Below are 11,497 nucleotides of genomic sequence, written 5' to 3' on the forward strand. Positions count from 1 at the left end.
AAAAAAGAAAATAAAAAAAGAAATAATTTATTTTATAATTGACAATACATACAAAATTTAAGAAAACACATTTATTTGAAATGTGTACATTACTTTTATCGTTGTATATCTACCAATAGATTGTTTTTTACAAAGTTTAAAGATCTTATTATAAAAGAGAAGGAAAGAAAAGAAAAGAAAAAAGACTGTAAATAATGTTGTATAAATATGTGTATAAAGACTGCACATTGATTAAATAAGTTTATAAGTCTTCTCATTGTATGCGTTTTCTTTTTTTTGGTGCGAGAATTTTTAACATGCTTACTACGGGAGCTTCAAAACTCACTGATACAATGAATGATAGGAAATAAGATAAGATCAATTGTCCTAAGAAAGTTATCATCTGAAATAGAAAATTTATGGTGTTAATATATAATATAATGTTATAGATAATTGATTATAACTTATACGTTAAAAGTATTTACCATTGTATCTTTTCCCAAATGAAAAGGTGAATCTAAATTCATAGTAGTCAGTCTAATTATTATTGGATGAATAAGATAAGCACAATAGGTCACTCTACTGAATGGATATAAAATAGGTGCTGACAAAATTTTGTTTATATATCCTAAAAATATTAGCACATTATTATTTTGACATTTTTCTATTTTTATGATGACATTTACCTCCGTAACCTGTACTACATGCAACAATAATCCATGCTAAACCAAGTGCCCAAGCACTGTGGCTTAATGAAGAATAGGCAGCGGAAGTCACAGGACTAAGTTCAGTTTCATATAAACCATAAAGTAAACTTAAAAGACAGCCGAAAGAAAGTAACCACCCTATAACAACTGTGGCCTGTGAAAATGATGAAATGAAATGTTTCAAAAATGACGCCAAGTTATTTATTCTTATAGTTATTTAGTCTTACCTTCGACATTTTCACTTTACAATCAGTCTTGAAGAGAAAATATCCTACTGACATCCCAATTAGATATGGTCCTAATCTAGTCCATGGTTTATCATAAATTTTGTCAAACAAAGCCAGTGGATCATCCGAACTTGGCATATGATTATTAGCAAGTGCAATGTACCCTGTTGTTAACCAGGAGCTCACTAATAAAGTGATAACAGCAGTTGCTGCAATTTTAAAGTGATTTACAGCTAATACTAATATTACTCCACCAACGATATAGAACTGTGTATCGTCCGCAACGTACCAACTCCAAGGCATACACTGAAAAAATATATGCAGGAATGTTAATGTTAACAATGTTTAAAGTTAGATAAAAATAATGAAGGTATAATATTTACCATTTGGTCTACAGGAAAGAAAGTATTAATATAAAGTAAATTTCTCCACCAGTAATTAGGGCAATTGTAATGATCAGCCGTAGGAGGTTCAAAGACAGAATTGTAATGGAACCATTTCATAGAAATCTCAACAACACCCAGAATAAACATATACGGTGCTGTAAGCCTACAGAATCTATAGACAAGCAACCCAATGAATTTCAATGACCCAGAAACAAAACCTTTTGTGCCCTGAGTAAGTTTATTCAAATCTCCTTTAGCATTGGTCCTAAAGTATAGAAAACTAACAAGTAAACCGCCCATAAAGAAAAAGGTATCCACGCTGAAAGCTCCATTAGTAATTGTTTGAAAAAGAAACTTTTTCTCAACAACTTTTCGATATTCCATGTTATCAGAGTATTTGAAAACTATTATACAAGTGTGCCCAAGTATCACCCAAGCCATTGATATTGCTCTTAGACCATGAATGGTACTGATTGTATCTCCTCCAACATTACCATCACAGATAACTTTTAAATTGGAAGGAACAGAGAAAGACAAGAGCAACTCTTCAAGAACACCTGTAATCATAAGTATTATTAATATGAGTTTATTCTTAAAAGTATATTGCCTGAACTTACTAAGTTTATATACTTCATCGGATGGCTGCAAGGTATTCTCGTGATCGTTATTGTTATTGACCGGCGCAGATCCATTGGGAACCGTATCTGCGACTGGAACAGGAAGATAGACCATACCTTGAAAATCTACGAAATGTAATAATGACATTGTGTCACTTTGACTATCATTTGTCTGCAGTTGTTAATGTTAGTCACCGTATGTATACGTTCAGTCTTGTCAAATTCGAAAGTTATTAAACAGTGAAGACAAGTTAAACGAACTAGACAAAAATTTGTTCTTACCGTTTAACGTTTTTGGATTTCCATTACTGAGTTGATCAAGCTTTCCATGTTTTTCCAAATCGTAAATCATATTCTTTTTTCGAGCGACCATTCGAGTCAAATACCAATCATATCCAGAACCAGCTATCATAAGAATCATCACCGCAGACGTGACTCCACTGAAATGATAAAAGATAATAATGAGGGATCATTAAACAAAACATCAAAACAGAAACTTACAAAAGAATCCAATAGACAGGATCGGAGTACATGTCGTACAAATTGCGTTGATCTCGAACTTTTTCAATGACTACATTTTTACCAGTAATATCACTAGCAGCAAGTTTTGCTATTATTGATACGTCAGCCGATGTGCAAGAAAATGGCAAACAAACTCCAATGTGCATCAATCTTGTCTGAAATTATTCAAGAACACAAAGCAAAATATGTTAATAATTATTATAGATATTTAATATAATCATATAACATTGAGATTATATTAATTACCGTAGGTAACAAGGTCATATTTAAAGAAATTCTCATCATATAAAAACCTAAAGGATAAGGTGGTTGATCTATTAAAGTTTGCGTTAAAAGATTAGAGCCACTCAAACCGGGGTTTCCTTTTTTATGGGGTTCTGTGTTAAATTCCTGTACTTCATCTATGATAGACATGGATGTAGATTTTTCATTACTTCGTACGTAATTTTGACCGATGTATCCACATTCTGTTGCTGACCCAGTGAAATATGAATTACCCCAGAAGAAACCATTGGTGTATCTACCCGAAGCATCGTCAACTATAATCCAACAAAAAAAAAAAAAGGTTTCAAAAGATTAACTTTGAAAAATCATTTATTTGTCATATATAAGAAAGATGAAAATAGAGATACTGTCATTTGTGCAATATATATAGATCGGATCACTTTTTAACTGATCAAAGCAGATAATTATCAGAGATATCCCTGTTAGATTATTTTTCATAATAATATATAAGCATGATTGAATTATGAAGGATTGATTATTGGAAGAACGATTAGAAGAGCCTAACTCTACGCACGTTTCTAATCAAGTAAAACTTTCTATTCGGGAAGTGAATACGACGTTATCTAACCGCATACCTCAAACTTTTCTGGGGTTTGTTCGCAACACGTTTCAACTCTCTCGTAGAACTTCAAGATCGTATTATGGTTGAATGCGAATTTTGCGGTTTTAAAAAGCAACATCATCGTTGTTAAAATTACGGGAGAAACTAAAACTCATCGTAGTTATATCATATTAACGAAAATTTCCTTTTAACTTTCTTTTCAAGTGAATAATATTTTCAACGTATTATAACATTTGTGAAATATTTTTCACATTTCTTTTTACAGGTAGTACACAAAGAAAGTAGTAATATTTGTACTAGTATTTTCGATACAAATACGTTTTGGTAAAATGCGTTAGACAACGAACATCGTGAGACCTCTAAAGTCTAAAACGTGAATGGAATTAATAGAAATTCGTCAAGAAATCGACGTGTCTTATTTCTTCTTCTTCTTCTTCTTCAAAGTCAAGTTCAATTTAGACACACGTAACTCCTCGATTTCTTTCCTCTGGTTCAACGCGAGGCAAATAAATCAAATACTCGAGAGATCTTTCAATTACCAGGATGAACGAATTGCATATATTTATAAATAAGCGAAGAGGGACCAGGGAAGATATCTTTTGAGCATGTGTTTTATATCATTCTAAATTACATTATGAATTGTTTAATAAGTTATGTTTTAATTAACAATTAAAGAGTGAAATATAATATTAACTGATTTTCAACAAGGGATAGGATTATTATCTTTTCATTCAAGACTTTTGGATTTTATTAATAGGATAAATAAATTTCCATATCGCGATCACGTAAGTGAAATTAAAACGAATTGATTAACGATCGAGAAATACGATTGATTGATTTTGGTCAAGCTATGATTTTGATTGTATAATCAAAATAGGGAAAGTCATTTCGAATGTGAAAGACTTTCTTCTTTGAAAAGTATTGCGAAAGTAATGTATACTTTTTGCTAGGCATTCAATTTAAAAGATATTCATTCTACCAAATTTCTATCGATAAGAGTAAAAAGTTCGTAAAAACATATTCGAAGATATGCACAATCGTTTATTGTTTATTCTTCTATTTTTTTCAGGGTCAACATTTTCAAGGTAAAATATAAAAGTATAATTCATTGAACGTTCCTGTCTACGTACGAAGAATGGAAAGTAGTTCTAGAATTGGATGTTAGTGAAAATATCGGTCAATCATTGTATACTTTAACGGTCGACACTGAATGAAGCAACACGCGTTAGAAGTTACATCAATAATATTTCAGTGGTATGCATAGATATATATATATATATATATATAATAGATTATCTTCAAATTGAAATTAATCAAATTGAAACTCTTTTGATTAACAAATGAAATATACGAAATAATNATATATATAATAAGAATGATAATAAGGTAGGATATTTCAAAACGAGCAACATAAAACGTACTTTCCAATTTCTTTTCTACGATTCTATAATATAAAAAATGAAAAGAAAGTTTCTTTCAAAAGTCTATACGAAATAATGTAGAATGGCTTATTTTAATGGCAGTAAATATTTAAAGAGAGTCATAACGATAAAAATAAGATGGGTCTACTTTCACGCTAGCCAATAATTACATCTAATTGGGTATTATTCATTTCGTGAAATCTGCGACTAATAAATGAATAGTATTATTATTAATGGTTTTATTATGACTAACATTTATTTGGTTAGTATTAATATTTTGAATAAATAGTATGTACTTGTAATAAAATATATATCAACGTATATTTTGTATCATTGAAAATACTGCCAAACTTGATTGATTATATTAATTGAGATAAATTTCATTCATTACCATATCGTTCATTACAAAATATCCCATTCTACTATAACAAGAAGAAATTTTTTTTTTCTTTTTTTTTCCTCTAATATCAGATATCAAATCTTTATTCTCTCAAATCTATTTGAATTTCACAGAGTATACCTACAACATTCTCCGCTCTAGAATGAATATTATGTCGAACACTTATTTGCGGTATACAGTGATGCAATGTGGATATTACCAATGCAAATTGAATCGAGATAATATAGTATAAGAGAGTATCAGTATTAACGAAGATTATCCGAATGAAATGATATCTTTGGTAAAACAGTTACGACGTTAATTAATGCTCTTTTTTCATTTGTGTTATTTGATAAAGTCGCCAGGATTTCTGCCATAATTATAATAATCATAATTTTCTAATAAGACCACGACTACCCGATGCGTATTTCATAATACGTAAATATAATACTTCATTTAAAATTCAATCCATTTCAGATAGAATAAAATAATGATCTAGAAATCAGTAGAAAGGAAAAAAAGTGATATTGTCATATCATGTTAGCCTATATTACATTTGAAAGTAGAAAGAAAGAAACACATCAAAGAAAGGCACAAAAATAATCTAAATGTCAAACGATTTCCTGATGGGGTAAAACGATGCGGCGGTATTGGATACCGAGTACCTTTCACCTTTCTTCGAGCTAACGAATTGTAGTTTCATTCGACGATAATCCCAAATACATGCTTATAAAGAGGGAAAGTTAAGAGGAACACGTCTATCTGTTCCTTGTTAAAGAAACCGGATGTCTGAGCGGTTCGTTCAAATATTCCTCCGAAAGGTAAAAGACAATTAATTCAAGTTAAAAGTGAAATAGTGATAACAAAAGAATATTCGATTCTTCTTTGTTTACCATAAAAAGCATGAAATATTTTTATGATAAAAATTTTTTTTTTTTTGTTTTTGAAACAATGCCCTTCTTGTTTTTAGTAACACAAAAATGTGTTACTCATTTTGAACTGTATACGCGTGCACGCGCAGGAATCAATCTTTCTTCGTTAATTAATTAATTATAAATAATATTACGGGATATATATAGGGGAAATAAAAAAGAAGATGAGAAAAAGAGTAGCATTGACCGAGGAAAGTAAAACGTCGAAAGTGACTCTCGTCGCTGGTCAAACTGGTAAGGCCATTTCTCATAAAGCCGTTCGTGGTTATACGAGCGTTTCTTTGTATCGCTAAAAGTGAAACCCTACAGATGAAAGTAGGTAAACCAGGAGGGACTGACTGACCGTTAAAGAGAAAAAGGCTTTTACTTTTTCAATTGAAATCATTTGGGTAGCCCAACATAAGTGTTGCATCACGTGTATACCTTGATGAACAAATGTCCCTATTTTATCTATATAAAACAATTTTTATTCTTATTTCACTAATTTAATGAAAGGAAAGTTAAGAAGATCTAAGATATGCGTGGCGCAGATTTGTTTACACGTCTGCAACCATCTTAAATGCCATCTTAAATAAAAGTGCAATAGAAATAAATGTTTATTATTCATTAGAAAGACAAATGATTCTAATTCATTTGGAGTAGTTTTTTCAGGTAGAAAATAATCATTTATGCGTGTGCAAACATCATGTTAGGTAAGAAACACCTACGTAGAAAGTGCCTCTGAAGGATACAAGATACATCTTGCGATCAAATGGCCGATAGAATTTTTCATGTATTCATGCATGAATTTATACAATTTGCTTATTTTCATCTTTATTTCTTATTGTATATTAACACTGATTTTTCACAGAATTATGTTAAATAATGATTCAGAAATATGAGATGCCAAGATTAACGAATAAAGGTGTTTTTTTTTTTTTCTGAATTTAATAATAAGTAGTAACTATCTGCAACAAGATTCGCTATTATAAATGGAGAATCGCGACGAGAGAACAGAAAAGAATTTGAAATATTGTTATTATTATTAAATGCAGGACTACGAAAGAAAGAAACCAGTTTTATAGCGCGGACAAATTTTAGCCACTTCTCGAAATTGCAAATAATCGAAACGATGAATAAACATTTCGTCGAGCGTAGCATATATATATATTTGTGCAATTAATTCATAATATTAAATGTAATTGCAATAAAATGAATAACAACAGGAAGCGCTCATTATCTAAACATTATTCGCGCACACATGATTGTTGTCTACGCGCGGGTTAATAATGACTTCTTCGTTAATATGAATATCTCGTAAACTTTCTATTGGTATACTAAATTTGTACTCTTTCAGGTAGGTGAGAGAGTAACAGCGAGTGCCAGAAAGTTTCGTAACACACACGCATACCTATGAGAAAGAAATCTGCGGGTTCGTTAAAAGGAGGAAAGCATCAAATCTACATACAAGCGTGCACCTCTTATGCATTCATTATCAAAATTCTGTAGAAGAAAGAAAAGAGATAAAATGATATAGGTAAAACTACGAAATTATTAGAAATAAGCAAAATTAGTTGTCAAAATAATCATTTTCTTTGTAGTTATACGAACTGATCAACTTGCCTATAATTGAGAAAAAAATCAAACAAGAAGACAAAGTAGAGAAGAATGAATAAAATTAATTTTTTTCCTAAGTATATGTACAACTTACCCTTAAGTGCCCACAATTCTTGGTTCTTCAAACCCTCGATGTACCTACTGATATCTTTGCCACATTGTTCACCAATCGGATATTTTCCTTCCACCCAGTTTCTCGCGAGATTACGAGCACTGTAAATGTCCAAAGCTTCGGTCAAAGTCGTCCAATTTTTCTGAGGACTTTCCATGATCTCTGGTAAACTTCTGGTCCGATGCTTCAGAATCAGAGTGTCTGCATAATCTACCGATTTCTCAGCAGATATTGCGAGAAACGCGCAAATAACGATAAAGAGTCTTAAAAGATTCTTCATTTTTCTCTCACACTTTATATATTTAACGATAAATATTTATCAAACGATTAGAGAGAAGGAAACGATAGAGAGATTATTTATTTAAGAGATCACACACTAAATTATGCTAATCGGCATAATTGTTTATGCAAACTGCGAGTTAATATTAATTATAGTTTATGTTAAGGATAACAACAACAGCAACAAGGAAAAAATGAAAAAAAGAATGGAAGGATTGTTCAAACTGTATTCCACGAGGATAACAAAACAACGAAAGACTTTCCCTCCAAAATGATTGATTCAATTTCCAGTCAAGTGAACTTCAGCGGTAACATTTTATGATCTTTTGGAAATATAACTTCCTGCTTGATATTCTTTTTTGGAATCATAATTCCAGCGGAACTACCGGAGATAGTAGCGAGACCACGTAACTGTTCTTTGCGATAACTATGTCAGACCAAATCTGGGACCAAGACTGGGGGACCAAGACTGGTTCCTATTTGTTCGATGACCATGGATCAACTGTATCGTCCGACTGCTCGCTTGTAGAGAAATGCTTTTCGTTCGAGTCAAAGCGCCACGATATAATGAGGGAGGTGGTGGTAGGGAGGAGCTTCCTCGTAATAAACTACCAAGAGACACCAAGAAATTGTTGATTGTCGATACGACTAGGCTTTCTAAAATTCATCCAACATTTTTCAATTATATGACTCGTATAATTCGTTCACGCTTCTTCCTTTTCTTTTCAAGTATTTTTTATATACCAACAATTATTGAAATTTGCATCAATCGCATTTAAATAAACAATTGTCTTTAATATTTTCTTATCTAAATAAATAACACGCATATTTGAACTCTTACATCTACATAATGAAGATTAGAAAATTGTATTACTAGAGTACTAGTATGTTTCATATTGAATTCATTCAAAATGATTTGTCAATCAACCTGACACAATGTCAAATCGACTCCAAAGTTTAAACATGTTTGACATGTCGCATCAACGATCAAAGTATTTTACGACTATAGGGTTAGATTAACTTATTTCCTACTTACATACTTTCTTTCATCCGAATGATAATGTTTTTATTTCTGTCATAGTCTAGCAAGTCACGATCATGTATAACAACCAAGATCATCTATGGAATCGTTACTTAACCATCTTTCGATTTGTCTCCTTTCGCAACCATGATTTTCTGCTTTTTTTATATTTTTTGGGATAGCAAAAAATTGCTTCTTCAAGCGGAAGAATGACGAAAATTCTGAAAGTTAATATATATCCTGGATGACAAGATATACGTCACGTTTACGATCTTTCTACTCTCTCGTGATTAGATTTAAACGGAGAGATGATTTAGTTGATACATCAAATAGTTTATATAACAATTTGTTTTTTCTTTGAAAAAAGGAAAAGAGATCGAAGTTTTTTATTTTTATTTTATTTTATTTTGCTGAGTAACACTTGCGAAATCGTGGGAAGAGTTTCATATAAAGTTTTCTAGATAGCTAAACGACGAAAACTAAAAGTTTCGCTATGAAATTTCATAGTATTAAACTAACATCTTCTCTTTCTCTTTCGTTCAATGATATATAAGTAGCATTTATTACTACCTAGGTCGTACCTAGGTCGTACCTACGTCGTACCTACGTGATATTCACTCAACCCGAAACATATTATTTTCTTTTTTTTATTATTATTATTATTATCACCCCTACAATATTTAAGCTGATTCATACGCGTGCAATCAAATTCAAATTCTTCTTGAACAACTAAATAAAAATTAAATAAATCAAAAAATAAAAGAAAAGAAGGAAAACAAGTATCAGACAAAAATTATCATTTATATTCAAAAGTCGTAAGATCATTTTTGTATAAACACGCAAAAGCCATTAATTAATTCTTTTCATTCATGTTTTATTGCTCAGACCGCTAGAGTTGTTGGAATTGTAAATGAAACCACACGTTTAATAGAACTATACAAAAGAAGAAACATAATAAGAGTCGATAAAAATCTGATGGTCGCAAAGCAGTTTTCCTTGGACTGAAGTCAAAACAAAAAATGTTAAATATTTTATAATTTTGTAATTATATTATGTGATCGGTTTTTTATACGAACATATGCATCGTTGAAAGTCTACCCTTTCGAGTATAGTAATCATATTTTAAAATGAACGCGGAATAAATTAACGATGACTATGTAAAAGTTGTTCTAGAAAATTCCTCATTTTCCGCTTGATTCATTGATTATTCAGGGTTGATATTGTTTGTTAATATAATCCCAATATATATAGAAATATTAGTTTTGTAGCACGATCCATATATTCAACAATACATATATAGAATTACGTCAGAGTTAAAAGTTAGCTCATACGTTAGAATACAACTCGTCCAAGTTAAGTTGATCTTATTGCAAACCTCTGGATAAACCACTTTCTCGCTTTCTACAGGAAATCTTTCAGTGCGTTCGAGGTTCTCATTTACTTAACCAATTGCGCGTTTACAATTTTTTAGCCGCCTATATTTTTTCAAAAAGCACAATTATAAATTAGATAATATCACGTAATCAAATGAAATGTGTGAACTATCAACTTAACACTTTGTTAAAAGTTGACAACTTTTAATGAAGCTAATTACGCTTTACCCACAATTTCATATATTTCACATTCATATATTTGTGATAGTTAACAATTAACGTGCATGGTACGTGACTTTAATGGAAGTAATTAAATTTCATTGTGGAAAACGTAAATAAATCTGCATTTTCTGCATCGTGTGATTAAAATAATATTATCTCAGTTAACGAGCCACTCTCGAAACAATAACTTTTGTCTATTTGCTTTTTTAAAATTTTAAAGAAAGTGTATTTTAATAAATTTTTAATTCTAACTTATCTTTCATTCAATGACTTTTTTCTTATTCCACTTGAATATATCTCGGGAAAATATTTAACTCACATTGTAGAGCTATTTAATTCCCCTAATATCTGTGTTTAAAACGATACATTTATATGTTCAAATAATGAACATTTCAATAATTGAATTCATTTCCAAAATTTATCTTAGTATTTTAGAAAATTATCTTAATGTTTTCGCTCGCGCAAATCCACGCTTTGTTTTTAGAAATCAATTAGAAAATTTATAATTGTAAGTTTCCTTTTATCCTTGAATTATTCGTAGAAAATAATTGAAATTATAATCAAATATCGACGGAGAACACTCCTTTTATCGAAGAAGAAAGTACATTTCGTTTGTGATATCATTTACGTAACACAATTACGTTTGATTCATAATACAAGTAGACATTAGATTGTTACGTCTGTAAAACGTAACGTTTATTATTTCTACATTGCACGCTATTTCACGTGTATGTAAAGAGTATTCAAGTTTTATTCGTTAATATATATATATATATATATATATATATATGTTACCGTCAAAGCCGGAAATCCGTCATTGCTAGTAATTCCTCGGCATTACTATGAATGCAAAGAGCCTTCAGACGAAGTCGGAAAT

At 30.7% G+C, this 11,497-nt stretch overlaps 1 protein-coding gene across 2 annotated transcripts; it reads right to left on the reverse strand.

Moving 5' to 3' along the window:
* Positions 1–12: 12 nt before the first annotated feature.
* On the reverse strand, positions 13–8,057 carry LOC106786289 (nose resistant to fluoxetine protein 6). Of its 2 annotated transcripts, XM_014747499.1 has the most exons (10): positions 7,708–8,057; positions 2,685–2,977; positions 2,418–2,593; positions 2,199–2,356; positions 1,917–2,042; positions 1,297–1,856; positions 914–1,219; positions 666–840; positions 465–607; positions 13–382 (listed from the first exon to the last, which is right to left on the reverse strand). In XM_014747499.1, the coding sequence occupies exons 1-10, from the start codon at positions 8,003–8,005 to the stop codon at positions 254–256; spliced, it is 2,364 nt and encodes a 787-aa protein (XP_014602985.1). In that variant the 5' UTR covers positions 8,006–8,057; the 3' UTR covers positions 13–253. The 2 variants fall into 2 exon arrangements, with proteins under 2 accessions (XP_014602985.1, XP_014602984.1); XM_014747498.1 differs by having other exon boundaries at positions 13–1,219; positions 1,917–2,009.
* Positions 8,058–11,497: the final 3,440 nt, after the last annotated feature.

The sequence above is a fragment of the Polistes canadensis genome, unplaced genomic scaffold (genome assembly GCF_001313835.1).
Source record: "Polistes canadensis isolate GaletaPanama2010 unplaced genomic scaffold, ASM131383v1 scaffold_70, whole genome shotgun sequence".
NCBI classification, from domain to species: Eukaryota; Metazoa; Arthropoda; class Insecta; order Hymenoptera; family Vespidae; genus Polistes; species Polistes canadensis.